Source organism: Pelodiscus sinensis, chromosome 2 (assembly GCF_052426305.1).
Source record: "Pelodiscus sinensis isolate ZL-2025 chromosome 2, ASM5242630v1, whole genome shotgun sequence".
In the NCBI taxonomy this organism is placed as follows: Eukaryota; Metazoa; Chordata; order Testudines; family Trionychidae; genus Pelodiscus; species Pelodiscus sinensis.
Genome location: NC_143053.1, coordinates 159,481,903 through 159,508,094, shown reverse-complemented (window position 1 = coordinate 159,508,094; position 26,192 = coordinate 159,481,903). Strand labels below are relative to the sequence as shown.

At 42.2% G+C, this 26,192-nt stretch overlaps 1 protein-coding gene across 1 annotated transcript in view; it reads left to right on the top strand.

Annotated features, from left to right (window-relative positions):
• Positions 1-26,192, top strand: part of SPMIP7 (sperm microtubule inner protein 7) — a 49,121-nt gene that overhangs the window by 7,422 nt on the left and 15,507 nt on the right. Inside the window, exons 3-7 of the mRNA XM_006136376.4 lie at positions 540-616; positions 6,394-6,532; positions 10,712-10,779; positions 12,887-12,928; positions 13,891-13,998. Coding sequence (XP_006136438.1) covers positions 540-616; positions 6,394-6,532; positions 10,712-10,779; positions 12,887-12,928; positions 13,891-13,998 — 434 coding nt within the window. The remainder of the gene's footprint in view (positions 1-539; positions 617-6,393; positions 6,533-10,711; positions 10,780-12,886; positions 12,929-13,890; positions 13,999-26,192) is intronic.

Sequence of the window (26,192 nt, the reverse complement as noted above, 5' to 3'; positions counted from 1 at the left end):
CTTCATCATTCCACATCAAAGTCTTAATCTTATTTGAAATGAATGAGATTACTCACATGCTTATAGTTACACACATGCTTAAGTATTTGATGGACTGGGGCCAAGAACATAATTTGCAGATAGCAGCCAGCATATATTACAGTAGGCCTTTCACAGTGGCTTAAAAAAGCTTGCAGTGTTATTCCCACAGAACATTAAAAGTAGAGTCATCCAATACATTTCAGATGTTTAAAGACGAGAGCTGACTAAGAACACTGAACCAAAAAATCAATAAAACAGAAAGTAGAGCCTCTGTCATCCTCACATAAACAATTTAATGAACATGGGATAATCTGTGAAGAATGTGGAACTGTGTGTTTCACATTCTGATATTAAAGGAAATTAACCATCCTCAGGACGAGACCATGAATCCTGACCAGTTCATCTTTTTTTTTTTTTTTTTTTTTTTTAAGTTTGAAGTTTTATAAGTGTTCATGGAGTTCCCAAAACTAATTTGTGCGTCCTGGTAGATGCTATTTCTCATATTATGTTTCCTCTAGACATCAAATGACCCTCATTCTGCAAGTTGGAGAGAAGAAAAAGCAAGGGACTATTTCTACCTCTCAAGTACTCAAAAGTGAGCAACTGTTTTTATCAAAAAGATAATTTTTTTGTTATTTCATGTTTATCCACTTTCTGCTTCTTTTCATCTTTCAGCAGTTGTGCATTTGAGAAATTCATTCCGTTTTCCTACAACCCTAAACTGCACAGTAGTTCCAATACATGCAGAAATTCAAAACTGGCAATAGGCAGGGTATATGAGGACAATGTTCTCTAGTCTTTCTGATTAGGGAAGGCTTTGAATAACTGCTGCCAGTGATTCTCTGTCATTACCTCCTAGTCTTCAAATTCCATTAAGTGTGCATTACTTTAGACTTCTCCTTTCTCACAAAAATAAATGCTCTTATTTATTTCTCCCATTGTCTCTGTCACAGAATTGTCTATTTCCACCTACATTTTGTGATTAAACTTGGAGAGTTTAAAGTAGGGCCCTATGAAATCCACAGTAATGAGAACACAGACAGAACCAAGGAATCAAAACAGTAGCACAGAATCCGTTATCTCCCTGGCATTTGAATCGTAGCACCGTTAGTGGCAGCTGGGCTGAGCTACATGTTGTCCTTGAACAGAGGAGACCAGTGTCATAGAGTGTCTGTGCAGCAGTCTACAAACAAGAAGGCAAGGGGAGGAGGAGCTAAGGCCAAAAGGAAATGCAGGGGTTACAGAAGAAGGGCTAGCATTGGGGATTTAAGGACAGTTTCTGAGAACTCAGTTCCTTGCTGTGTTATTTTCATTCTAGGAGCTGTTGTGCTTCTCTATGACACTGGCATCACATTAAGGGAGAAGCTTATATCTCAGGGCTCTGAGTCAATAAAAGCACAGGTTCATTTTAAAGAACCTTTTCATGCTCCTTTATGTGATATCGGTGTCCTCCTTCTCAAAGACACAAAAAAGAATGTGTATATACATGTTGTGAAGAGGCAACTGCCTATAGTACAAGAGATTGCCCTATCTTTCACTTCCTTGCTTACAGACAAGAAAGAATTGTTAATGTATCACAATGGAAATATCTGCAAGATATGACAAAAATAATGACATTGAAGTTTGTCAATTTGTAATGCTACTCGGCAATAAACTATTGATTTAATAGTGAAATTGTTTAATCAAATTTGAAAATAATGAAAGCTTTCTTTTAGAATATAGGAGAATACTTAGTTTAATTTTAAAATGGCAACAATGACTGCTGCAAGGATCAATTATATTAAGTACATTTTTTATTTTGTAATTATTCAAATCTGAGTTTAGTTAATTTGACCCTAAGAAGCTTTTCTTTGGATTTCTTGTGTAACTGTTCAACAATGTCAACTTGGTCATATTACCAAATGCTACCTTAAAAAATTATGTAAAATATGTTACTTTGAACATATATTGTATGTCTGCAAGATGTTTTGTAGAAATTGTAGGATATATTTTGTCAAATCAGTTACAATCCTATTCTGAATGATTTCATACATTTGTAATAAGGCTTCTTAATTTTCAGTGTATTATTTATGATTAAAAATAAGATAGGTTTAATTTTTTTAAATGGAAAAAATGAAATAGGAAATAATCTGAAAATCTACAATAATAAAAAAGGAATTCATAAGGCCTTTTTTAAAAGAAGCATCCATTTTGGTCATACATTTTAATGATAGAACATAATAGTTCATTTTAGGTATGCAGTCACTAGAGGCTTTGCTGTCCCTTTCACTAGCACTTACTCAATCATATTATAAACTATTTATTCTAACCTTGTTAACAGCTGTCCCCCCTAGAGTGAGGTTATCAATTTTTTGCTGAACACAATGGCCTAATAACAGATTGGATATGCCTTTATTCTATACTGAAAAGCACACGTGTTCCACAAATCCTGGCAGCCAGAACAGAATCCTATGGATCACCACGGTAATGGGATACATACATGGGTTTGTATAAGTTGCTTGAAAAGAAACAGCATACTATCCAGCTAGGATATGCAGCAGACAACAATATGCACAAGTTCTGGGGTCCTCCCACCATGAAGGGTTCAAGAGCCCAAGCCCAAAAGTCTACACAATAATGAAACAGCCCCCACAGCTTCAGCCCCCTAGCCACGGGTTTTCCCTCTTGTGTAGACATACCCTCAGAATCTTCTGTCTCTCCACCATTCCATCTGTGAAATGTGTCTAATAACATTTGGCACATTTTTATCTGTAGGTTTTAATTTTTTTAAAAAAAGGTGGGTACAAATGAAGCAATACATCCTGTAAAAGGGATGTTTTAATTTTATCACTTATGTGAAACATTTTCCTAGAGGAAGGCATTGGAGCAAGGGTCTCAACCCCTGTTTTGCAGATGGAGTGAATGAGCAGTTCTCTTTTCAAGTTGTGCCCAATTTCACAGGCACATCTTCACAGACTGCATTCATTCACAACATTGGGCAAAGTATAATAAAGCCATACCAAGTGAGTGTCAGGATAGTTTCACAGACAGTTCTTAAATTAACAGTGGGGAAGCTTTTTGGGGTCAGAGGCCGCTGACAAATTGACAGAGCCAAAAAACAAATTTTGACAGAGCCAAAAAACAAATTGACAGTGCCAAAAAAATACCCAGACATGAACTACTTCAAGATAGACCCAAAAGAGAAAATAACATAACTCCTCTTGTTGTTACCTACACTCCACAACTCAGACCCCTCCAGTGCATTATACACAATCTACAACCCATCTTGGAAAATGATCCCTCACTCTCAGAGGCCTTAGGAAAAAAATCTATTCTTGCTTCAGACAACTCCCTAACCTGAAATGTATTCTTTCTGATAACCATGCCATACAACCACATCATAAACCTCCAGGAACCCAGCCCTACAACTTGCACTGCAACACTGCCCACATGCCCTGCAACACTGCCCACATATCTACACTGGTGAATTCATCACCGGAGCAAACAACATAAGCCACAAAATCAAAGGGTCATTTGATAGTACATCCATCTATGCCATCAAATGCCAGCAGTGCCCCACTGCTATATATATTGGACAAACTGGACAGTCTCTGCAGGAAAGAATCAATGGACACAAATAGGATATACATCAAGGGGATATACAGAAGACTGTTAGTGAGCATTTCAGCTTGCCTAACCACAGTCTGACAGACCTACAAGTAGCTGTCTTGTCACAAACCAGCTCTACAATCCAAATACACAGAGAAGCCCTGGAATCCCAGTTCATCCACAAATTCAATTCACATGATAATGGACTCAATCGTGATACGGGCTGGTGGGGACTCTACCTACTTAATAACCACAGAAGGTGCTAACAGCTCCCTGAGTGGTATCCTTCCTGTTGTAGGAATCTATCTATTGACTTTGATTTTTATCTGCTTAGGTTTAAGTACCCATTCCCCAGATACTTAATGATGCTCTGTCTCCCACCCTCCTCCCTTTTTCTTTCTCTCACGCCTCCCCCTTCCCCTCTCCTATTTATTTTGAGTTTTCATATCCCCAACTCATAACTCCAGTAATCTGAAGAAGTGGGCTGTGCCCACGAAAGCTCGTGATACCATCTACATGTTTCATTAGTCTATAAAGTGCTACCAGACCATTTATTGTTTTTTTCTGTAAGGGTATGTCTACACTACCCCGCTAGTTCGAACTAGGAGGGTAATGTAGGCATACCGCACTTGCAAATGAAGCCCGGGATTTGAATTTCCCGGGCTTCATTTGCATAAGCGGGGAGCCGCCATTTTTTAAACCCCGCTGGTTCGAACCCCGTGCAGTGCGGCTACGTACGAGGTGTACCGGTAGTTCGGAATAGGAATCCTAGTTCGAACTACCTAGTTCGAGCCCCGTGTAGCCGCGCTGCACGGGGTTCGAACCAGCGGGGTTTTAAAAATGGCGGCTCCCCGCTTATACAAATGAAGCCTGGGAAATTCAAATCCCGGGCTTCATTTGCAAGTGCGGTATGCCTACATTACCCTCCTAGTTCGAACTAGGGGGGTAGTGTAGACATACCCTCATAGACTAACTCGGCTATCCCCTGAAGCACAAAAAAATCAGTCAGGAGCTACACACAAATGAGAAGCAAAAAGCCCCAACAAAATAAAAACAAAAAAAAACCCTCACTGATGTGGCGCCTGACTGATAAGGGGAAAGACACTCCCCACATTCTCCTCACATGCCCTACTCCACCCCCATGGTGGGTGGCGGGCGACGGGGAGCGGAAGCACCAGTACTGACTCCCTAATGCTGGGACCCTTGTGTCTTGGGGGCCAGAGCCAGGGAAGCCGGGGGCTGCACCCCCAGGCCTTAGGTTCCCCACTCATCTTAAACCATTAGAGTGCATTGCTTCTTACTCACAATTTTTTCTTCGAAATGTAGCTAATGATAATTTACAGTTACATGCACATTTTAATTTGTGGATTTAAAGATGCATGACAAAGGTAAGCATATAGGAATAGCATCAATGCCCTGTGCCCGTTCCACCCTAATAATCCCTAAGGCTGCAGCCCTTGAGGGGATGGAGTGCCATGGAGGAGAAAGGGTGGGACAGTGGTGGGAAGGGGCAGCGCATGGAGGATGGGAATGGCCTTCCCCCCTCAGCCTGCTAGGACTCCCGGGGAAGACTGCAAAACTGCTCTGCTTTGGGATGTCCTGGAGGCCATGAGTTTGAGAACCCTGCTCTAAGGCCTTCCTATAAGTAAAATGCAATTAAAACACCCCTTTTATGGCCAAACCTCTAATAATGCTCCACACCCCTAAAAAAAAACCCTAACCTAAGCCACATTTTAACACCAAAAAGAGGTGTGGCTGGGGTTCCATGAAATCCATTAGAGACTCCGCTGTTGCTGTTTTTTGTATGAAAGATGCTCATACGCTATTGTGATGGACGAAAATATAAAACCTTAAGATAGATGGTTACCTTTTTTTTTCCAGGGAGGCATTGTGGCTTAATAGATGAGATTCTGTGTTGTCATGTCAGAGACCTTATTCTACTCCCAAACTCTGCCATCAACTTCATCTGTTGTTTTGGACCACCTCTGAATCCTTATTTACTCCATTTGCAGAATGAGGGGATTTATATTTACTTCTTGTAGTGGAGTGGTGTGAAGTGTGAATCCTTAGTAAGGGCATTCAGTGGAAGAGAACATCATCTGGTTTCTAAGGGTATCTATATGGCATTCCTCCTTTGAGAGAGGAATACAAATGCAGACAAACGAAATTACAAATGAAGCGCAGTGAAGGGTTATTTCAAAAGAAGGGTATTTTCTCGACAATAACTGCATTTAAACAGCATTTTTTATCTTGAAATAGGGTATTTCGATAAAGCAGCCGGCCACGATTATTCAAATGAAGTATGGGAAATTCAAATCCGCACTTCATTTGCAATTTCGTTTGTCTGCATTTGCATTCCTCTCTCGAAGGAGGAATGCAATGCAGACATACCCTAACTTAGTATTCCTTCTTAAACTAAAGATATTTTGTTAAGACAAGTATGGTCTCTTTAAATAGTGTCTGTCCCTCACAGCATACCGAAAATTCCTTTCCCAGGAGGCAAGTCTTTTAAATTTGTTCTCTTTCACTAAGCATCAAGAAAACATACACACACACACACACACACTCTCTCTCTCGCTCTCTCGTTCGTTCGTTCATTTTCTGAATTATGTTCTCCTGTAAAGATCTGATATAATGTTGGCAAACTATTAGGATTTTGCATTACAAAATCTAATCCTTATATGCAAAATAAATTTTTAATCCTCTAGTTTTACATGTTACACGCATCACTTATAATTATTGATTTAAATATGTTCCTTTTCCTCTTTTTTATTAATGGTCTAGAGCTTATCAAGAAGTTCCTTGGGATAAGATGTTACCACCCAGAGTCCCACAGCCAGAGTCAACACTAGAAATGATGGCTGATCCCATCTCCCAGTGTTTTACAATAAAGAGATACGATCCTGCGCCAGAAATAAGCCAGGTCAATTAACCTTTTTGTTTCATTGACAACTTAGGTTTTTGCTAATGAAGCGTGCAACCACAAATTACGGCCTCCTCTATAATCTACTAGAGAGAGGCAAAAAAAACAACAAGAAAAACCCTATATCCAAACACCCATAGCTCCATAGTTTGGGAAAGTCCAAAGCTGAATCCTGACTTGACAGCTCAAGTTTACCTTTTGTTTTATTACATGATATCCAACAAAACAAGTGGTTAGTAAAAGAGTCAGTTCATGAGAATTCAAGGATGTGCAACAAGTATTTACAAGCTACAAAAACCATTTACTGTAAATATAATGCCCACTGATATCAGTAGGAAACTTTTCTTTATAGCTAGTTGGAAATGGGGGAGAGGGTTCCATTACAAATTTCAGTGAAAATGGAAAAAATAGTTTTAGTTAAAATTTCCTACAAAAAGGTTTAGACTTTTAGTTATTCCAATCAAAAACTTTTTTTAAAATGCTGTCAAGGTGTCTGATTAGTGGGCAGTTCAAATTACATGTGCTCTGATTCTCTTCTCTAACTGGGCCTTTGGGCAAGAGATGTAGTCTGGACAAGGAGCTTTGTCCATAAAGGAGAATTGGGAAATGAGGAAATCAAACTACAGCTACAGGGGAAAATGAACTATTCTCTCGCCTCTTCAGGGCAAGGTTGTGGTTGTACCCGTAGAGTGTACAGTATGGAGAATCTCCTCTTTCTGTCTCATACTACATCAATGTGGAAGTTTATTTGAATCTAAATATTTTTATTTTCAGTTGTTCAGTATGGGTACATCTACACAGCATGGCTAAAGTCGTAATAAGCTATTCAACTTCTGCTATGTCAGTTGAGTAGCTGAAGTCGAAATAGTTTCTTTTGGCACTCTCTACACAACAGGAACTCAAAAGGAAGAACGCACTTTCTTCAACTTCCCTTATTCCTCGTAAAATGAGGGTTACCATGAGTCGGAGTAAGAAGTCCTCCAGCTCAACATTATGTCGAAATAAAGGCTTGTAGAGTAGTCATGCTCTTTGTTATTTCATGAATTAGTCCGAAATAATGCTGCTGTGTAGACGTACCCTTTTTTATGAAAAATTAAATTTTTCATAGAAAGCACACTTTTCATGAAAAGTTTCATTTACTCAAAAAACCAGTTTTCTATTAAACAATTTTGATGGATAATTTTTGACTAGCCTTCTTCCTTTTTATTGATTTTTCAGTGTTCACTGGACCAGGCCCTTAGTTTTCTATATTTTTTACAAATTCAAACTGCAACATAATATTAAAACATATAGTCCCCTTTATTAGAACGCTAATGAAACAGGATTGGATGGCTTTGGAGATTCTTCATGAAACATAGAATCTTACTGGTCTAAATCCAGTGAAGAAATGTTCCCATCTGATAACTGCTAAATCGCCTGTTTGAATTGAGTCTCTATCTAGTTTCTATTGGGCAAATGTTCACATGACAAAAAATGTCATCACAATTTATACTAATTGGCACCTTTGGCAGCAGCCAATCAGGGCCAAGTTTTGAACTGGCGGGGAAAATGATATATTCTCTCGCCCCTTCAGGGCAACGTTGTGGTTGTACCCCTAAAGTGTACAGTATGGAGAATCTCCTCCTTCTGTCTCATACACAAAATATGTAACTTCCATACCGTCTTAAAATTGATTGACTGTAAATATATCACAAATCAGAAGATAAAGTGCCATGAGGTATGCATCAGGCTGCTTAGGAAATTCGTACCAAAACTATGGGATTCATGCTCACAAATGTAAGAATGCTTCCTTTAGTTTTCAAGAGAAAAGAGCAGGGCCACAATATTCACAGAGCAGTTTCTGCCAATTGACTCAGAAAGTAGCTTTTCAGTTGACTTCACAGGGAATGCCTTCTTATTTTCTCTTTTCTAAATACTGCATGCAGAAAACAGAGCAATACATGCACACTATCAAAGCAGAGAAAGGAATCTATGAAAAAATGAGAGTAGAAATGACTGCATCACATAAAAAAGTGTACAATGTATTTATTTTATGTAATTTATGATTTTTATCAATTTTAATTTTCCTAAGGTGACTACTATAATATTTAGAAATTAATAACAGAGGTGGTTATTTATTACAACCCAGTGGTGTGCACAATTAGGTGATTCTGGAGCCACATTTGCAAACACCGCTAACCAAAAGCCGCATGATTACTGAATGCCCTATGCATCACCCCACCAAACACATAGGTACAGTAATTTTCAATGTATAACTATGAATAGAACTAAATATTCTAAAATTTTCAAATACATTTTCAGTGCAATGAAAACTAAATTTAGCTAAACGGTTGGGTGAACACACCATGCTGTTCATTTTGTTCCCTCCACCCACACCTTTACCATTCCATTCAGCAAAATGCTATTTACAACATCCCTTGGATTCTTGGATGCCTAGGCCTACAAAGACAGGAAGTCTCCCTCCTGAAGCTTGCTCTGACTCTGAGCTTTACTTGCCCTGTTCCTCCAGTCGACTGAGTCCCCACACTGCTGAATGGAGGGAGACGAGCAGGGGCTTTCTCCCTTCAGGAGCCCCTTGAATCAGTTATTCGTAGTGCTCTGCAAGGGAGCCTTGAAGAGCTGCAGGCTACACATGAAAGACCTACATGTGGCTCATGAGCAGCAGACTGGGTATCACTGTTATAACCCAAGCCCCTTGAGTGAAAGGACCACGAGAAACAGTTTATTTTGGAATCTTCTTAGCGGGAATCCAGACCTGTAGCAGAGTTAGTCTCCTCACAGCCTGATCGCTGCAACTGGCCTCCATCAGGCTGCCTGATTAGCCACACAACCTGATTGGTGCAGAGGATAGCAGGCTGGCTCTTAGGCCAGAAGCAGCAATAGTTTGGTAGCCTTTTAGTGCTTATGTCCACCACCTAAGTTCCCCCTAAGCTGTGCAGCTTCCCATTAAGTCATGTGCAGGGCCTCAAGGTTGCAGCAGGGAGAGACCTCTCTCCCCAAGCCCGACACTGCCATGGAGTGCAAACAGGAGCCCGTTCCCACTGGCACTGAGCACCGTGCTGACATGGTTGAGGGAAGGGGAGTCCCTTCTCCCTGTTCCCAGCAGGAGGCTGCCCAGGTAAGCCTGAGCCCCAACCTCCTGTCCTATGCTGAGTCCCCCCTCCCAGCCTTGAGCCCCATCCTGTGCTCCAAAGCTCTCATCCATGGCCCCATCCCAAAGCCACACCCCCAGCCCAGAGCTTGAACCTCCCTCTTGCATCCCAAACACCAACCCTCAGCTCTGAGCCCTTCCCAGACCTGGAGTCCCCCCTCCTGTAACCCCTCATCCCCAGCTCCACCTCAGAACCTGCATCCCCAGCCAGAGCCTTTGCACCCCAACCTCCGTATCAGCCCTGAGTCCCTGAACCCCAGCCCCACCCTAGAGCCTGCACCCCAGTTGAAGCCCTCTTGCACCCCAGCCCTCTGCCTCAGCCCTCCCACACTCAGAACCTCTTGACCCCACTCCGACCACATGATCTTTATGTGCACCAATATGAAAGGGATGTGTCACAAACCACTTCTTTATCACACATCACCTCCACACCAGTGCACCTATGAAAATTCATTCTGCTCCAGGGTGGGAAAAATTAGAGGGGACACTGCCCACCATGGCACCTGTTTTTTTCCTGCTGCTCCTGCCTTGTACTCAGTTCTGTCTCTGTCCTGCTCCTCTCTTGTACCCCTCCTGGCCTAATCTGCTTGTTCCAGTTCCTGACCTCCAGTTTGACCCTGGGCTCTGGCTCCTGAAGAATGACTCCAGCTCTAGTAATAAGTTTCTTCCTTTTGTCTTTGACCCTTGGCTTTGGTCCTGAAGACAGACTATGGCTCTGATTTTGACCACTAGGCTAGACTGCCCTCAACCTAGTTGGGTGATACTTCCAACTTGGCATGTTGTCTATTAAATTTACTTAGGTATCTTTTTTAAAAAGGATAAAAACACTATATCTTGTGTTCTAGATGCTATACTGTATTTTTGATTGTAAAATGATATTTAGGAAACTAAAGCCCAGTCCTGCAACTGGATCTGTACACGCCAGATCTGATTTCAAGATCAGGAAACAAAAATGTATCCAGCTTATCACATTAGAAGATATTGTGTAACACAGAACTCATGTGTCAAGAAATACTTTGTGATTCTAGGTTGTTGGAGGACTCTGGGATAGATTTCAAACAAGATCCTTTACTTCACCGCAAAAACCAATTAATTTGTAAGTTTCTTTTAAAATATATTTCATTGTCTTAATCACCGTGCTTCCTTTATGGATCTCTCTATGTGTATATTATAGTTCCTTTTTCAAAGATAGTTGCACAGATTTAGGATGAACAGATATCCGGTTTTTCACGGGAGCACCAGGTAGAAAAGGACCCTGGTGGCTCCAGACATCACCATGTCATGAAAAATCTGTTCAGCAGTGCTGCAGAACCAACGCAGTCTAGTCCCCACCAGTTGTGGTAATGCACTGAGCCCCAGAAACAGCCAGAAGGTCCGATTTCTAGGCAGGAGAACCTTGGGGATCTGCACGCTGTCTTCACCCCAAACACTAGCTCTGCACTCCCATTGGCCAGTTCCCATTGACCAGTTCTGATATTAGAGGCAGCAGTGCAGAGTTGCAGTGGGCTCCTCAGGAGTGGGGCTGGAGCACACTGGCTGCTGGCTGCCCCCCCCCCCGTCCCCTCCCCCCTCATGGACTATAAAATAGTTGACTAACCGCTAAGAATTCATGCTGTTACTTGACTATTCTGTTACCCTCTATCTAACATCCCTCTCGTTTCTGGCCCCATCCCATCTGGCACCTCCGTTTAGAGACCTTACACCCTCCCACACGTCAACCCTCTGCTCCAGCCTAGTGAAGGCGTATGAGGGTGGGAGACAGCGAGCCACTAGGGGAGGCAGAATGTAGTGAGCAGGGCCTCAGGAAGGGGGGTGGAGCCAGGGCGTTCAGTTTTATGGGATTAGAAAGTTGGCAAATAGCTAGAGAGGTTCCCAGAGGTTAATTATTCTATAATAGCTGCACCTCTGACTTTTTTCATTGAACAGATGCAGTTTTATTATTGTAGAGATTTTACTTGTAGTATATGTTTACAAAATCCAAGGCTTAGTCCTTTTTGTATAGTGTTAGAAATGATCTCAGAATGCATTTCAGCTGAACAGTAGGGAAAGAGGAGTGAGCCAAGGACAGATAAAGAGGAGGTAGGAGATGAGCCAGAGGCAGATTAAACAGATGTCTGGAGAGTGTGCCCGAGAGAGGGAAAGACAGGCGAGCAGAGTGAAAAGAGAAGGACAGCAAAGTCCAAATGTGATGGATGAGAACAAGGGGGACAGAGCATGACAGAGCAAATGCAAACCTGGTGTTACATTGGCACATCTCCTAGTCAGTGGGATTTGAGCTTCTTTCTGAAGAGCAACGTAGGGTACGTCTAGACTACATGCCTCTGTCACCAGAGGCATGTAGATTAGGCTACCCGACATAGTAAAATGAAGCGGCGATTTAAATAATCGCCGCTTCATTTAAATTTACATGGCTGCCGCGCTGATCCGACAAACAGCTGATTAGCTGTTTGTCGGCTCAGCACGATAGTCTGGACACGCGGGTGTCGACATCAAAGGTATTTGTCGACCACCCAGGTATGCCTCCTGGAATGAGGTATACCTGGATGGTCGACAAATACCTTTGATGTCGACACCCACGCGTCCAGACTATCGCGCTGAGCCGACAAACAGCTGATCAGCTGTTTGTCGGCTCAGCGCGGCAGCCATGTAAATTTAAATGAAGCGGCGATTATTTAAATCGCCGCTTCATTTTCCTATGTCTGGTAGCCTAATCTACATGCCTCTGGCGACAGAGGCATGTAGTCTAGACGTACCATAAGTTTTTCAAAAGCATCGTCAGTCAGGGTGTGTCTAAGCTACACCCCTCTGTCAGCAGAGGGATGTAAATTAAACACATCGAAAGTGCAAATTAAGCGGGGATTTAAATATCCCGCACTTCATTTGCATAGTGGTGACCGCCACTTTTTTTCGAAACAGGGCTTTTCGAAAAAACCCAGCAGTTTCGACGCCCCATTTCAAAAGATCCTGTATTCCTCAAAAAATGAGCAATAAAGGATCTTTCGATGTTTCGATCCCCCCATCATTCTGAAATCAAAACTTTGGCTTGCCCCTCTGCCACTAAAGTAAGCAATCAAAAATAGGTCTCTATGTCATTTGCTACTTATTTTTCTCATTTGGTGCATAAAAAGGTTGCTTAGCAACAGTTATATTAGTTTATTAGAAAAAAGATGTAATTGATGTATCTTGTATTTTATCCGTAACAGTGTAAGCCCAAGCTCTCGAACTCAGCATATCCCTCTCTACACGTAAGTAAAGATTGAGAAACATTATGTATTTTACAGTTTTGATTTCATGTAATTAGCCAATTTGTCTCATCTTCCTAATGCAAGGTTTGAAATTCCTCTACTTACTCATGGGTAACTCCTCTGACCTCACTGTAATTACTCCTCATTTACTATAGCGTGAATTGAGAATGAGGCTCCACTAAGTCTTCATCTCAAAGGCATCATACTTTACTATGGCACTCTCTCTTCATATTAAAAAAATGTCCGGTGGGACAACAGAGTGACATCATCACATCACCCCCCACTCCAAGCCCCAAAGCCCCACCCACTCCCAACCTGGCCCTTCCCAGGGCCCACATGGAGCTCTGGGGCTACCTATGGCTTTTCTTCCCAGCAGCCAGGGCAGTGTGGAGAGGTGGAGAGCTGAGCCTGTCGCAGCTTGGGCCCAGACCTTCCTGGTAGCTGGGGAGAAAGCTGGGCCCGCCCTCTTCTGCTGGCCAGGAGAAAAGACGGGCATGGCACGGTTTGGGCCCAGCCCTGCTCAGTGACCGGAGGCAGGAGGGAAGAGCCAGGGCCAGTATGGCCTTGGACCCTCCCCGGTGGTGGTGGGAGGTGGGCAAGAGCCAGGGCTGGGTGACCTTGGTCCCAGGCCCACCACAGCTGAGAAGGGGGTTGATGAATATAGCAAGCAGGGGGCACAGCCCCCTAATAAAAGTCAAAGAAGAAAATAGGGATGACAGACGTTTCTCACGTTACTTCCAGCTTTGTCGAAACTGATCATTGCACATATGTGGTAGAGTTGTCATTAATTATATGCTGCTAGTTCAATGCATGTTTGTTTTAATCTTGGGACGTTACTACACAAAGGATTGCTCATCTCCATGTATTTTCTTGTGATACAGAGCTTGAAATATGTCAGCTGTCTCTGCCAGCTGTCTTATGTAAAATGTATATGTGTTTGGTTTTCCTTTTTGTCCAAACAGTGGCTGTATTGGAGCAGAGAATGTCGAAGACCTGGACAACGCCAGTGTAGATGTAATTACTCTTGGCAATGTTCGAACTACAAAACCTTGCTACACAAGAACTGCTCAGTATGTTTCCTCTTTTACCTTTCTTTTACTATAACTACTTTTTCAAAAAGAAGAAAAAAGGCCCAAAATCCCAGTCTTGAACAAGAAAGGAAGTAGGATTTTCCTTGTCCTGGATGGAGGGACCAGAGTTAAGGTCTGTTGCACAAGTGATATTGTTAGGTTTTAGGCACCAGAAGGTTTTCACTACTTGGCTCACTGAGCACACCAAAGCCCATTAGAGACACAGGACAGACAACCATTGTAGTTGTAGAAGCTGTAGAAACCATTTTCCTATTTAGCTAGAAGCCATCTTGTATATCAGAAACCATTTCAGCTTTTCTCTCAAGCACGTAGACCAGAGTGAACTTTCTGTCACCCCGTGAGAAGAGGCCTACAGGATGGGCTATTGGTATGTGTTAATTGGGCTGGTTGGGACAGGAGATGTACTCCCTCATACCTGTCCGCCATCTTGTTGATAAGGCTTTGTTTTTCCAAATTTAATTGAGGATTTCTGTAATTGGATGCCCTGACATCAGAGTGTTTGGCTAAGGGTATAAAGATACTAGGATTGATTGTATTAGCAGCTTTACTGGGCCCGGCTTTGCTGGGACCACGTTTGGCTCACTTTGCTTTACTGATCAATAAAGGAAATCAGTTGTTAGCCGCCTAAACAGAGAGGAGCGTGTTTTTGCTTCGACATAGTGGATCAGTTGAGCCAATTTAAAGGACCCTTCTGTCTGGATACTCAAAATGTAGCGACAGCAGCAGGTACAAAATGATGGGAGATTTTGCTAGTAGGATTGTCTTCTACAGTATGACAAACTTTACCCTTCAAAAGACCCCAACTATCTTACCCATTACCAGGATAGCTTCCCCAATTATCACCTCTAATACCATTAGCTCACAGACATCTAACTTTCCCCACTCTAATATCATTAATTCAGAAACTTACCTTCCTTCCTTCCCCCCCCCGCATCCCCCTTCTGTTCTGAAATGTGATTTGTCCTTTTCATATGTGTTCATTTTTTTAATTGTGTCCTTTGGTATATATGGTTGTAACTATTTTCCTCCACTACTTAATCTGAGGAAGTGGGTCTGGCCCACGAAAGCTCATCATCTAATAAACCATCTTGTTAGTCTTTAAAGTGCTACATAGTCCTGCATTTTGCTTCAGCTACACCAGACTAACACGGCTACATTTCTACTACTTTACCCTTCACATTTGTGTTAAATCATACCCTGCACCTGCAGCCTAACCTATGCATGAATTCTTCCCAGAACACTAAAACTTTAGTCTCCCTTGCTCTCCTCCAATCTGGTGTTGAACAGGGCTACTCATTTTAATGTAGCTGCAGTAATATAAAACAGGACTAACATAGGCCCTAACCTAGAAATTCAGAATAGACTTTTGCCATCTTTGAGAAATCTGATGCTATTTCAGATTTTTTGATTCATTTTTCTCTTACCCCCTTTTATTCATGTTTTTGAAATATCCAAATTAGACTTCCTGTGATACAGTTGTTCCTGAAACTGGTCTAATAAACACATCAGGAGAAAAAGAAGTTAAGGAGAAGCTTCTTTTTTCATTAACTTACAGTTCTATAGATGAATTAGTTTGGAGAAAGAAAGATAAATAAAGTAGAAGCACCTCTCCACCTCAGTAATTATTATGTTTCACCAAGTATATAGTCTGTTGGATATAATCATTAGGGCAGATATCATGCTGTACATCTGCTTAATATTGTCACTCCTTTTGTAGCAGATATTAGGGCACTGCAGGTTGATTTCCTATCAAGGAAAAACGAGTGATTTGGAGTCTGGGTATTTTCTTATTATCGTTTATTTTATTTACACTGTATACACCAGGCCTTAAACAGAGATGGTCAGACAGTACGCAGGCAAATTATTCTTTCACAAATGCCCTTTTCTCAGGCAGTTACTCTGCTCAAGAACTGATGGTAGTTAGACCAAGGCAGAACCTGCTGTTTGCAACAGCTACTTCAAAAGAAAATTATGATAACAATAATACAGTATTTTTCTCAAAACCTGAACATGCCCACATGATCTGAAAAATAATGTCTTAAGAATATGTGAAGCAAAATGCAGGACAATGTAGCACGTTAAAGACTAACAAGATGGTTTATTAGATGATGAGCTTTCATGGGCCAGACCCACTTCCTCAGATCAAATAGTGGAAGAAAATAGTCACAATCATATATACCAAAGGATACAATTTAAAAAAAATGAACACATATGAAAAGGACAAATCACATTTCAGAACAGGAGGGGGATGTAGGGGGGGGGGGAAGGAAGGAAGGTAAGTGTTTACAAACCTCTCCCCTCTGATCCCACCTTGGAATACCAAAAGAAACTACACTGTCTCCTTAAAAGCCTCCCCACAGCTACTCGGGAACAAATCCACACAGAAACACCTTCTGACCCCTGACCAGGATTGTTCTATCTGCTTCCCAAATCCATAAACCTGGGCACCCCGGACATCCCATCATCTCTGGTATTGGCACGCTCACTACTGGTCTATCCAGCTATGTAGACTCTCTTCACAAACCCTTCGCAACCAACACCCCCAGCTATCTCCGAGACTACTGACTTCCTAAGGAAACTACAAAACATCGATAACCTCCCCAATAACACCATCCTTGCCACCATGGATGTAGAAGCTCTATATACCAACATCCCACATGAAGACTGATTACAAGCAATTAGAAACACTATCCCAGAGGACACTACTGCCAACCTGATAGCGACCTATGTAACTTTGTTCTCACCCACAATTATTTCCAGTTTGAGAACAACTTATACCTCCAGATCAGCGGCACAGCCATGGGTACACGCATGGCCCCACAGTATGCTAACATCTTTATGGCTGACCTAGAACAACGTTTCCTTAACTCTAGTCCCCTTTCGCCCCTTCTCTACCTACGGTACATCGATGACATCTTTATGATCTTGACGCATGGTCAAGAAACACTGGAGATATTCCACAGAGATTTCAACAACCTATACCCCACCATCAAACTCAGCCTGGACCATTCTACACGAGAGATCCACTTCCTGGACACCACAGTACAAATCAACAATGGAAAATTAGACACCACTCTCTACAGAAAACCCACCGACTCATACAGTTATCTACATGCTTCCAGCTCCCATCCAGAACACACCACACGATCCATCATCTATAGCCAAGCCCTTCGATACAACCGCATCTGCTCTAATCCCACTGACAGAGACCAGAAGCTTCAGGATCTCTACCAAGCATTTATAAACCTCAACTACCCACCCAGAGAAATAAAAAAGCAAATTGAAAAAGCCAGACGAATACCTAGAAACCATCTACTTCAAGACAGACCCAAGAAAACCAACAATAGAACACCACTTGTCATCACCTACAACCCCCAACTTAAACCTGTCCAACACATTATCAATAAACTACAGCCTATACTGGAACAGGATACCATACTCCAAGAGGCTCTGGGAGACAGACCCACAGTCTCCTATAGACAACCACCTAACCTCAAGATGATTCTTACCAACAACCACAGGACATACCACACTAATACCAACCCTGGTACCTTCCCTTGCAACAAACCCCGTTGCCAGCTTTGTCCACATATTCATTCTGCCGATATCATTATTGGACCTAACCAAGTGAGTTATAAGATCAAGAACACATATTCCTGCGCATCCAGAAATATAATTTATGCTATCATGTGCCGAAAATGTCCATCTGCTATGTACATTGGACAAACATCTCAGACACTTCGCCAAAGGATTAATGCCCACAAAACAGATATCAGACAAGATCACAAAGAAAAAACAGTTTCTTGCCATTTTAACCAGAAAGGACACTCTCTCAATGACTTAACCACCTGCATTCTGCTACAAAGACCTTTTACATCTGCACTTGAAAGGGAATCCTCTGAACTGTCATTCATGTTAAAATTCGACACTCTCCGAGAAGGAATGAACAAACACTCAAACTATCTTACCCATTACCAAGATAGCTTCCCCAGTTATCACCTCTAATACCATTAGCTCACAAACATCCCACTCTCCCCACCTCTAATATCATCAATTCACAGACACTTACCTTCCTTCCTTTCCCCCCTCCCCCGCATCCCGCTCCTGTTCTGAAATGTGATTTGTCCTTTTCATATTTGTTCATTTTTTTTAATTGTATCCTTTGGTATATATGGTTGTGACTATTTTCTTCCACTATTTGATCTGAGGAAGTGGGTCTGGCCCATGAAAGCTCATCATCTAATAAACCATCTTGTTAGTCTTTAAAGTGCTACATTGTCCTGCATTTTGCTTCAGCTACCCCAGACTAACACGGCTACATTTCTATCATTAAGAATATGTGTAAGAGTGCCATCTGGTGACTTTTTCAATAACATCATGATAATGGTATCTAGATATCATGTTGATGTAAAAATATGCAGACAATATTGCAGAGGAATGATTGTTTCCAAATGTTGCACATTGAGATTGAGGAATATGGGTCTTTTATTGACTATCAATGTCAAATTTTTCTTTTAACCTGGTTATTTTTCCCCGAATATATTTTAATGTATTCAGTATTCTTTTTCTTGTTCTTTTCTACTTCTATGATTTCTTGTCCTCTACAAAATCAACATTTTGTAACAATTTTCCTCCTTTTTGTGGAACATGTAATTGATATTTTGCTAAATTATCTTGGCTTAAATATGTAAAGAAAAATATCATTGTCACTGGAAAACATTTATAATAATGTAAGTTAAACATGTAAATTCAGATCCATCCTCTCAGTACAAGTTGAACCTCTCTTGGCCAGGACTCCATGGTCTGGCAGGAGGTTGAGTGTGGCTGGGAAAGGAGCCAGTCTGGTTGGCAGCAGCCTGCAGGGGCAGTGACGTGTGGGTAGAGAGCCCCAGGAGCAGCTATTGTACAGCTGCTCTCAGAGTTCCCCAACTCCAACCCTGCACAGGATAGCAGCTGCTCCTGAGGTTCCCTGACCCTGTGTGGGGCGGCAGCTGTTCCTGGGGTTCCCTGTCCCCACCTCCCATGGGGAATCCCGGGAGCAGAGCCAGAGGCAGGGACCCAAGAGCAGCGGCCACCGCACGCGGGGCCAGGAGCAGGGAGCAGCTTCCACCATGCGCAGAGCTGGGGGCAGGGAGCAGAGCCCCATGAGCAGGCTGTGGGCAGCAGAGCCAGGCAGTTGGGCCAGAGGAGGTCAGGCTACCAGATCCTGCTGGGGCAGTAGCCAGGAGAGGAGCCCTGGGAGAGTCCAAATGCCTGACCTCCCCTGGTCTGGCAAATTTTCTTTTTCGGGACCACTCCGGTCCCAAGGGTGCTGGAGCAGGGAAGTTCAGCCTGTAATATGTTTGTTAGTCACGATCAGGGCTCGACAAACCACGGCGAAATCCACTCGCCAGCCCCGCACCCTGCATGCACCAGCCCCACATTGCACATTATTGTCCAGTGGCTATAGAACAGTGTTGAGAGCCAGGAATCTGGGATTCCTTGTTTTGTTGGTGTTACACTGACGAAGACTTAGTTTTACACAAATAGTTTGTTTGGATGCTTCTGTTTTCAGTTTCCCAACTTCAGATATTGCAGGCCTGGTTTTCAGAGGGGTTAAACATCCAGAACTCCATGCCCTCCCCTTAAAACCAAGTTCTAGGACCAACATTTTCCAATTTTAATTTCCAAAGTTCGGGTCCCCAATCCAAAGTTCATCGAAGCTTTGAAGTCTTTCCATTAATTTTATTGATTTTCAGATAAGGCTGACACTGAGCAATTCCCACTGATTAAATAAGAGCCTCACTTCTGAAAACAGTAATTTATTAGGTGCCTAAATATGAATACTTGTTCCAGATACTAAGCACCTGAATTAAAAAAATGTCATAGGTGTATAAGGCTGGACAGCTAATACTACTGCTAATTATTATCTTCTATAAATTGTAAACTTTTTAAAGCAACTATTTAGTGTTTAGCCTACTTTCAATAAACATGGAAGGATAAAGTCCTGGTAGAAATAAGTATAAGAACTCAATAGTTTTTGAGAGGAAAGTAGCAGTTTATGTACACTATCGCTATGCATACCTAGGATATGTGGCTATATAGCAGTGTTCTTTTGTGACATGCACAGAACTACAATATTCAACAAAAAGTCAAGTCACATTTAATATGATGTCCTTAACAAAATCACTACAAGGAGATGTTGAATTTTTTAGAGCATAACACAAGGACAGCAATTTTTGGAATCCAACATGTGTTTTTGTTTTTTTTCTGAGGGGAAAGGTGGTAGGGAAAAGTGCAACCTTAAATTAATATACAGCTAGACGTTACTATGTTATATTTCAGTATTACAGTACGTCTACACTGCATGGCTATTTCAAAATAAGCTATTCCGGAATAGTTATTCCAAAACAGCTTATTTCAAAATATCATGTCTACACTGCAGGGAAGACTCAAAATTAGTCTGAGGCAGGCTTCCCTAATGTAGATGTGCTATCTTAGTTTAAAGCCTCAAGAGGCACTTGGGAGGAATAACTTAGGGTACGTCTAGACTACATGCCTCTGTCACCAGAGGCATGTAGATTAGGCTGCCAGACATAGGAAAATGAAGCGGTGATTTAAATAATCGCCGCTTCATTTAAATTTACATTGCCGCGCTGAGCCGACAAACAGCTGATCAGCTGTTTGTCGGCTCAGCGCAATAGTCTGGATGCGCGGGTATCGACATCAAAGGTATTTGTTGACCACCCAGGTTTGCATACCCAGGTTTAAATAATCGCCGCTTCTTTTTCCTATGTCTGGTAGCCTAATCTACATGTCTCTGGCGACAGAGGCATGTAGTCTAGACGTATCCTTAGAACGGCCCTGGTGAGGGTCTATTCTGAAATACCAACAGTAGAGCATCTATACATGCCTTCTGTCAAAATAGCTATTTCGGAATAGGCATTATTCCTCGTAGAATGAGGTTTACAGATTTCGGAATAAACTGTCTGTTATTTCAAAATTATTTCGAAATAATGGAATGGCTATGTACAGGGCAAGCTGAGTCGCGGCGAGCACCTCTCGCCAGCTGCGCTGTGTGGCATTCTGCACATGCGCAGATCACCCAAACATCACTCTTCTGGGATGTAATCACCATGGGCGAGTAGATTATATAGATTGTCGAGCCCTGGCTATGTAAATGCTCACATTGTTATTTCAAAATAACACTAGTTTTCTGGAAATAATGGTAGAGTGTAGATGCACTCTTAATGACCATGTCCATAAATAGCAAACAAAAGGAATTGTTTCTGAATAATAAACAGGGGTTCTAGAAATCTGATTGCTGTGAGGAAAAACACAGGATTTGCATTTTTACAAAGAATCTTTAGTTTTTATATTTTGTAAAAAAAAATGAAAACATTATTTAAATTTTACTGAAAGTTAGGGTGATCATATTTCCCAAAGTGAAAACAGGACACTACACAGTGCTGGCCTGAGCTCCCCCAGGCTGGAACTGACAGCCCAACCCCCCACCAAATGTTTCTCTGTGCTGCTCCCCTCACCCTTCAGCAGTGCCCCACTATTTGGGAAAACTGGGCATTTGCCCCATTTGCTCTTGTTCAGTTTTGCCCCAAAAGTCAGGATATCTGGGACAGTGCTTAAAAAGGGAGACTATCTTGGTCAAAACAGGATGTGTTATGGTCACCTTGTTCAAGTGATACCTATATATGTTGTGGCTAGTGAAACAAAAAATCAGCTATTCATTTTAATCATGGAAAAAATTTGATTATAATGTTTTTTTTACCAGAGAATTTTTTTTGGGGGGGGGGGGGGTTATCATGGAAAACTGGATCTCTGATGATAGACTGTGTTGTTAATGCTAAACAAGTAACTACTAGCTTTGGTCACTAGATGTCCTCTGTGTTTGCAAAAGCTGTTTGTATTCCATTAAGTATATTACTTCCTTTTACTTTCAGTATGAACTTGAAAAATATATTTTTTTTTCTTTATGGTCTTCCTGAATTTTTCTTAAGCAGAGTGAGCTGGTCAGAAGCATTTACCTGGAAAACTGGGGTTACACATGAAATGGGAACAAACTTCTTATTTTTATACAGTGGGTAAATCTTTTCTTTCTATAGTTTTCAGTGAACACAGGAAGTCCACATTTGTAAAGAAACCATGGGAAGTGTAGAAAAAATAAGCTGTACAAATATTTCCCATCTCTTCTGCAGAAAAGGCAATCTCCCTCTCTCTCCTTTAGAGAGATGGGCCCACATCACAAATTTCAGAACATATGCTTAACAAGTGTATGGAGCAGGTGTGGCGATGTCTGGTTTTATTGTGTGCTCTAGTAATCATTAGCTCCATTCCTCTCCATTAATTTAATACAGAATGCACATTAGTTTAAATAGCACTAGGTGCTACTACCCTACACTGAGTAGCACCGTACTCTTCAGGTAGCTCTACTAATTTTGGTGTTGAGTACTTACATAATAAGATGTTATTCCCTGTGATTAAGCGGATCAGAATCTGACCCCTAGTATACAAACCTTATCCACTAAGCCTAAAGTAAAGATTATAAGTGTATAGATCTTAAAGGCAGAAGTGAACATTACGATAATTTAGTCTGTCCTCCTGCAAAACATAAACCATGGAATTTCATCCAGTCTGTATGAAACCCATAACTTCAGGTTGAGTTAGAGTGCAAAAGAATAGAAAATGGTTATCCCAAAATGCATTTTTTTAAAAAACATATGGTCACTATGCTAACCCTAAGGGTATGTTCACAATGCAGTAAATGGCTCGTGTCATCTGACTCAGGCTCACAGGGCTTAGTGTGCTGGGTTATAGAATTGCAGGTGGACATCCAGGTTTGTTTGGTCTGAAGCCCAGGCTCGGGGACCCTCGCCCATCACAGGGTCACAGAGCTCAGGCTCCTGCCCATACCTCGACAGATACGCTGTAGTTTTATAGCCTTGCAGCCTGAGCTCATGGACCAGCTGTTTATATAGTCGCTGTTTTGCAATTCCTGTATCAAGCACTAAAATGACATGACTTTCATGTACAGGCTGGACCTCCCAAAACCGTGACTCCCTCATCCAACAACATCCATGGCCCAGCAGGAGCACGGGTGTTCCTGGACCAGAGAGTCCTGCCTGGGAGCCTCAGTGGCAAGAGGGCTGGTGGCTTGGAGCCCAGCAGGGCTGTGGCTAGGACCAGCTCCTGAGCCCCAGAAGCACAGCAGGGGCTATAGCAGCCCCAGTAGCATGGCCGGGGATGTGGCAATTGCAGCAGCCTTGGCAACCATGATAGCAGGGTTGGGGCTGGACACCCAGCAGCCACAGCAGCTGTTGGAAACCAAAAATAGTGGGACCAGGGCCAGGGATGCAGCAGCCACAGCAAATTCCCTCATTCGGGATCGGTCATGTCCAATAGGTGCCAGACCAGAGAGGTCCAACCTGTAGTGCTCTGGGACAAGTTTATGTTGTTCCCCCATCCCTGCATGAAGGCATTTACCAGTAACAGCAGTAACAAATCTGAAACTAGAACTCTGGGGGCAGACAGTGGGCCTGGTTGCAGAGACAAAAGATAGGAGAGGTGGTGGGAGTGAGCATGGTTGGTTTATTCCTCTTGGACTGATCCATTCAATCCTTATGGGAAACAGAAAGCCATTCTTTTTATTTGTAAAGGAATTAGAAAAACAAATTCTGGTCATTATTGTTTGCACTGGGGTGCCATTTCAAGCCCATAACCAAGACTGGGGACTCATTGTGCAAGGTGCTGTTCATAGACACAGTATAGTCCCTACCCTGAAGAGATTACTGTGTATCTAGGAAATAATACTATTCCACTTTACACATGGAGAATCAAGATGCAGAGACAGTAAGTGATTTGGCTGAGTTGGACAGGGATTATGCAGCAGTCGTGGAATCAGACCCACATTTTCTGTGTCCCAGTCTAGTGCCTTAACCACAAGACTGAAATTCCTCTATAATACTATTTCAAGTGTGGTCTGTTAGAATCTTGATTTTAATAAGTATGTTCACGAATTCCTTTAGCATGAAATACAATAAAGATACAGAGACATATGTGTTCTCGTAAACCTTCATTTTTTCCCTGTGTGAATCAGATGCAAAATAACTAGTGGAACTCCGATCCCATTTATGAAACCTGTGACTCAACCACAGATGCTAAACTTGTGAACCTGTATTTTTATTAATCAAAACTGTATTTGTGGTCTGGCTCAGTGGCCCAGCATTATCAGTCTGGGTTGCCATGAGAGCATGACCTGGACATTGATTTCTCAGTGTAGTATCCTGCTTCTCATCACCCAGTAACAGATCCTAAATTGCATCATAAGCACTGACTCTCTGGGTGCTTCCGGGCTGAAGCACCGATGGGGGGGCGGAGGGGGGGAATTAGCAGGTGCTTAGCATCCACCTGCAATCAAGGTCCTCCCTTTTGCTTGTATCTCTAGCCCACCAATGGTGCTCCACTGACCAACTCCTTCCCCTCCTTCCCAGCACCTTTCACTCGCTGCAAACTGCTGTTTTGCAGCATTCAGGGCACTCCAGGAAGGAAGGAGAGGAGCAGGGATGAGGCAAACTCAGGGGACAATGCAGGGAAGAGGTGGGGCCTTAGGGGAATGGATGAAATGGAGGCATGACAAGGCAGTGAGTGAGTCAAGCACCCCTCAGCTAGAGGGGAAGTTAGCACCTATGAATGACAATACCCTGCAAATCACCAGATCAGCTCTGAGGAGGCCATTGTTAAGGACATTTTGTTTGCTGATTCACTCCTGAGTTAGCTGTAAATACATTGAGGTTCATCCATTCCTCCTGTTTCATTTTGCTTATGTTGGAACACGTCTGAGGACTGAAAGAACCTAGGATTTAAGAAGAGGGAAATACATGTCATTAGAGAAGGAAACAGACAGACATAAAACTTTTCTGTGTATATGGTAGTCAAGTGATCTTCCGGAGTAAATGTTCTGGTTATTTATTGCACGTTTTCTTTGCAATACTAGCACAAAAGCTGTTAGGTTTGCTCTTTGTGTGTCTTGTAACTTTCCCTCACTTCTGTCTGGCTTCCTCTTCCTCTCTATACTTGTCTCCCTATTGCCTGTTTTGATATTTTTTTTCTTTTCCTTCTTTCTATCTTTTCTCCCTGGCTGCAGTTCATCAAAGCACATTCCTGTATAAGTCCTATTGTAACTGATGGGGCTCACACATGTGCATAAGTGCTTTACTAATAGGGTATGTCTACACTACGGGTTTAGGTCAAAGTAAGATATGCAACTTCAGCTACGTTAATTGTGTAGCTGAAGTCGAAATAGCCTAACTCGTCTTTTGGTGCTGTCTACACTGCAGTAAGTTGAAGGGAGAATGTTCTTCCTTCGGCTTCCCTTACTCCTTGTGAAATGAGAATTACCAGCATTGACAGGAATGCCCCTGTCAGTTCGAATTAGCTGTCTTAACTCGACCCCTAATTCAAATCCTGGAAGTTCAACAGCGGCGTGTTTGATCTTCCTCTGTAGACGCACCTATAGGGATGGAATTGAGCACATGTTAATGTGCTTTGATGGATAGGGGCCTTTTTTATTTAATCTGGGAATCACTTTGGGATTTGAGATAAGATGGACTAAATAGTTTGCTCATTTTTTATTTGTTTGTAAGAAACATGAATATTGAATCTGGTTTTGTACATTAAATGGCTGGCCAAGTACCAGGCAGGGAGCAGTTATGGGTAATGAGATAATGAGGAAAGTGGACTGCGGTCCAGATTTTCCAAAATAAATCAACAGCTACAAATGGGCAGATTTCCAAAAGAGCTCAGTATGCTGGATGCTTATAGGGTGCAGAGTTGTTATGGATAATTGGTCCCAAGTGTCACAATGAGATTTGTTGGCTGCTGAGTATTTTTCCTAATCTGTCTTCGGATGTATGAACTGTTGCAAATATGGGTACTGTGGGAGAAATGAGAGCCTGATCCCTGGTGAAATGCCAATTCCTGGGTATTTTCAAAGAATAAGGCAAGTCACATGAGCCAGTTACACCAAAGAGGAGATTGCAAAAGTACCAAAGTGGTTTAGAAATTAGGGATATGAAAGTTTGAGCAGTAGGGGCTGGAGCAGCGTCCGGAGCAACCTCTGTCCATGGTGTTCCCAGGTGGGTTGCCGGCAGGGGCAGACATCTGGAGCAGCCTTTATCCCT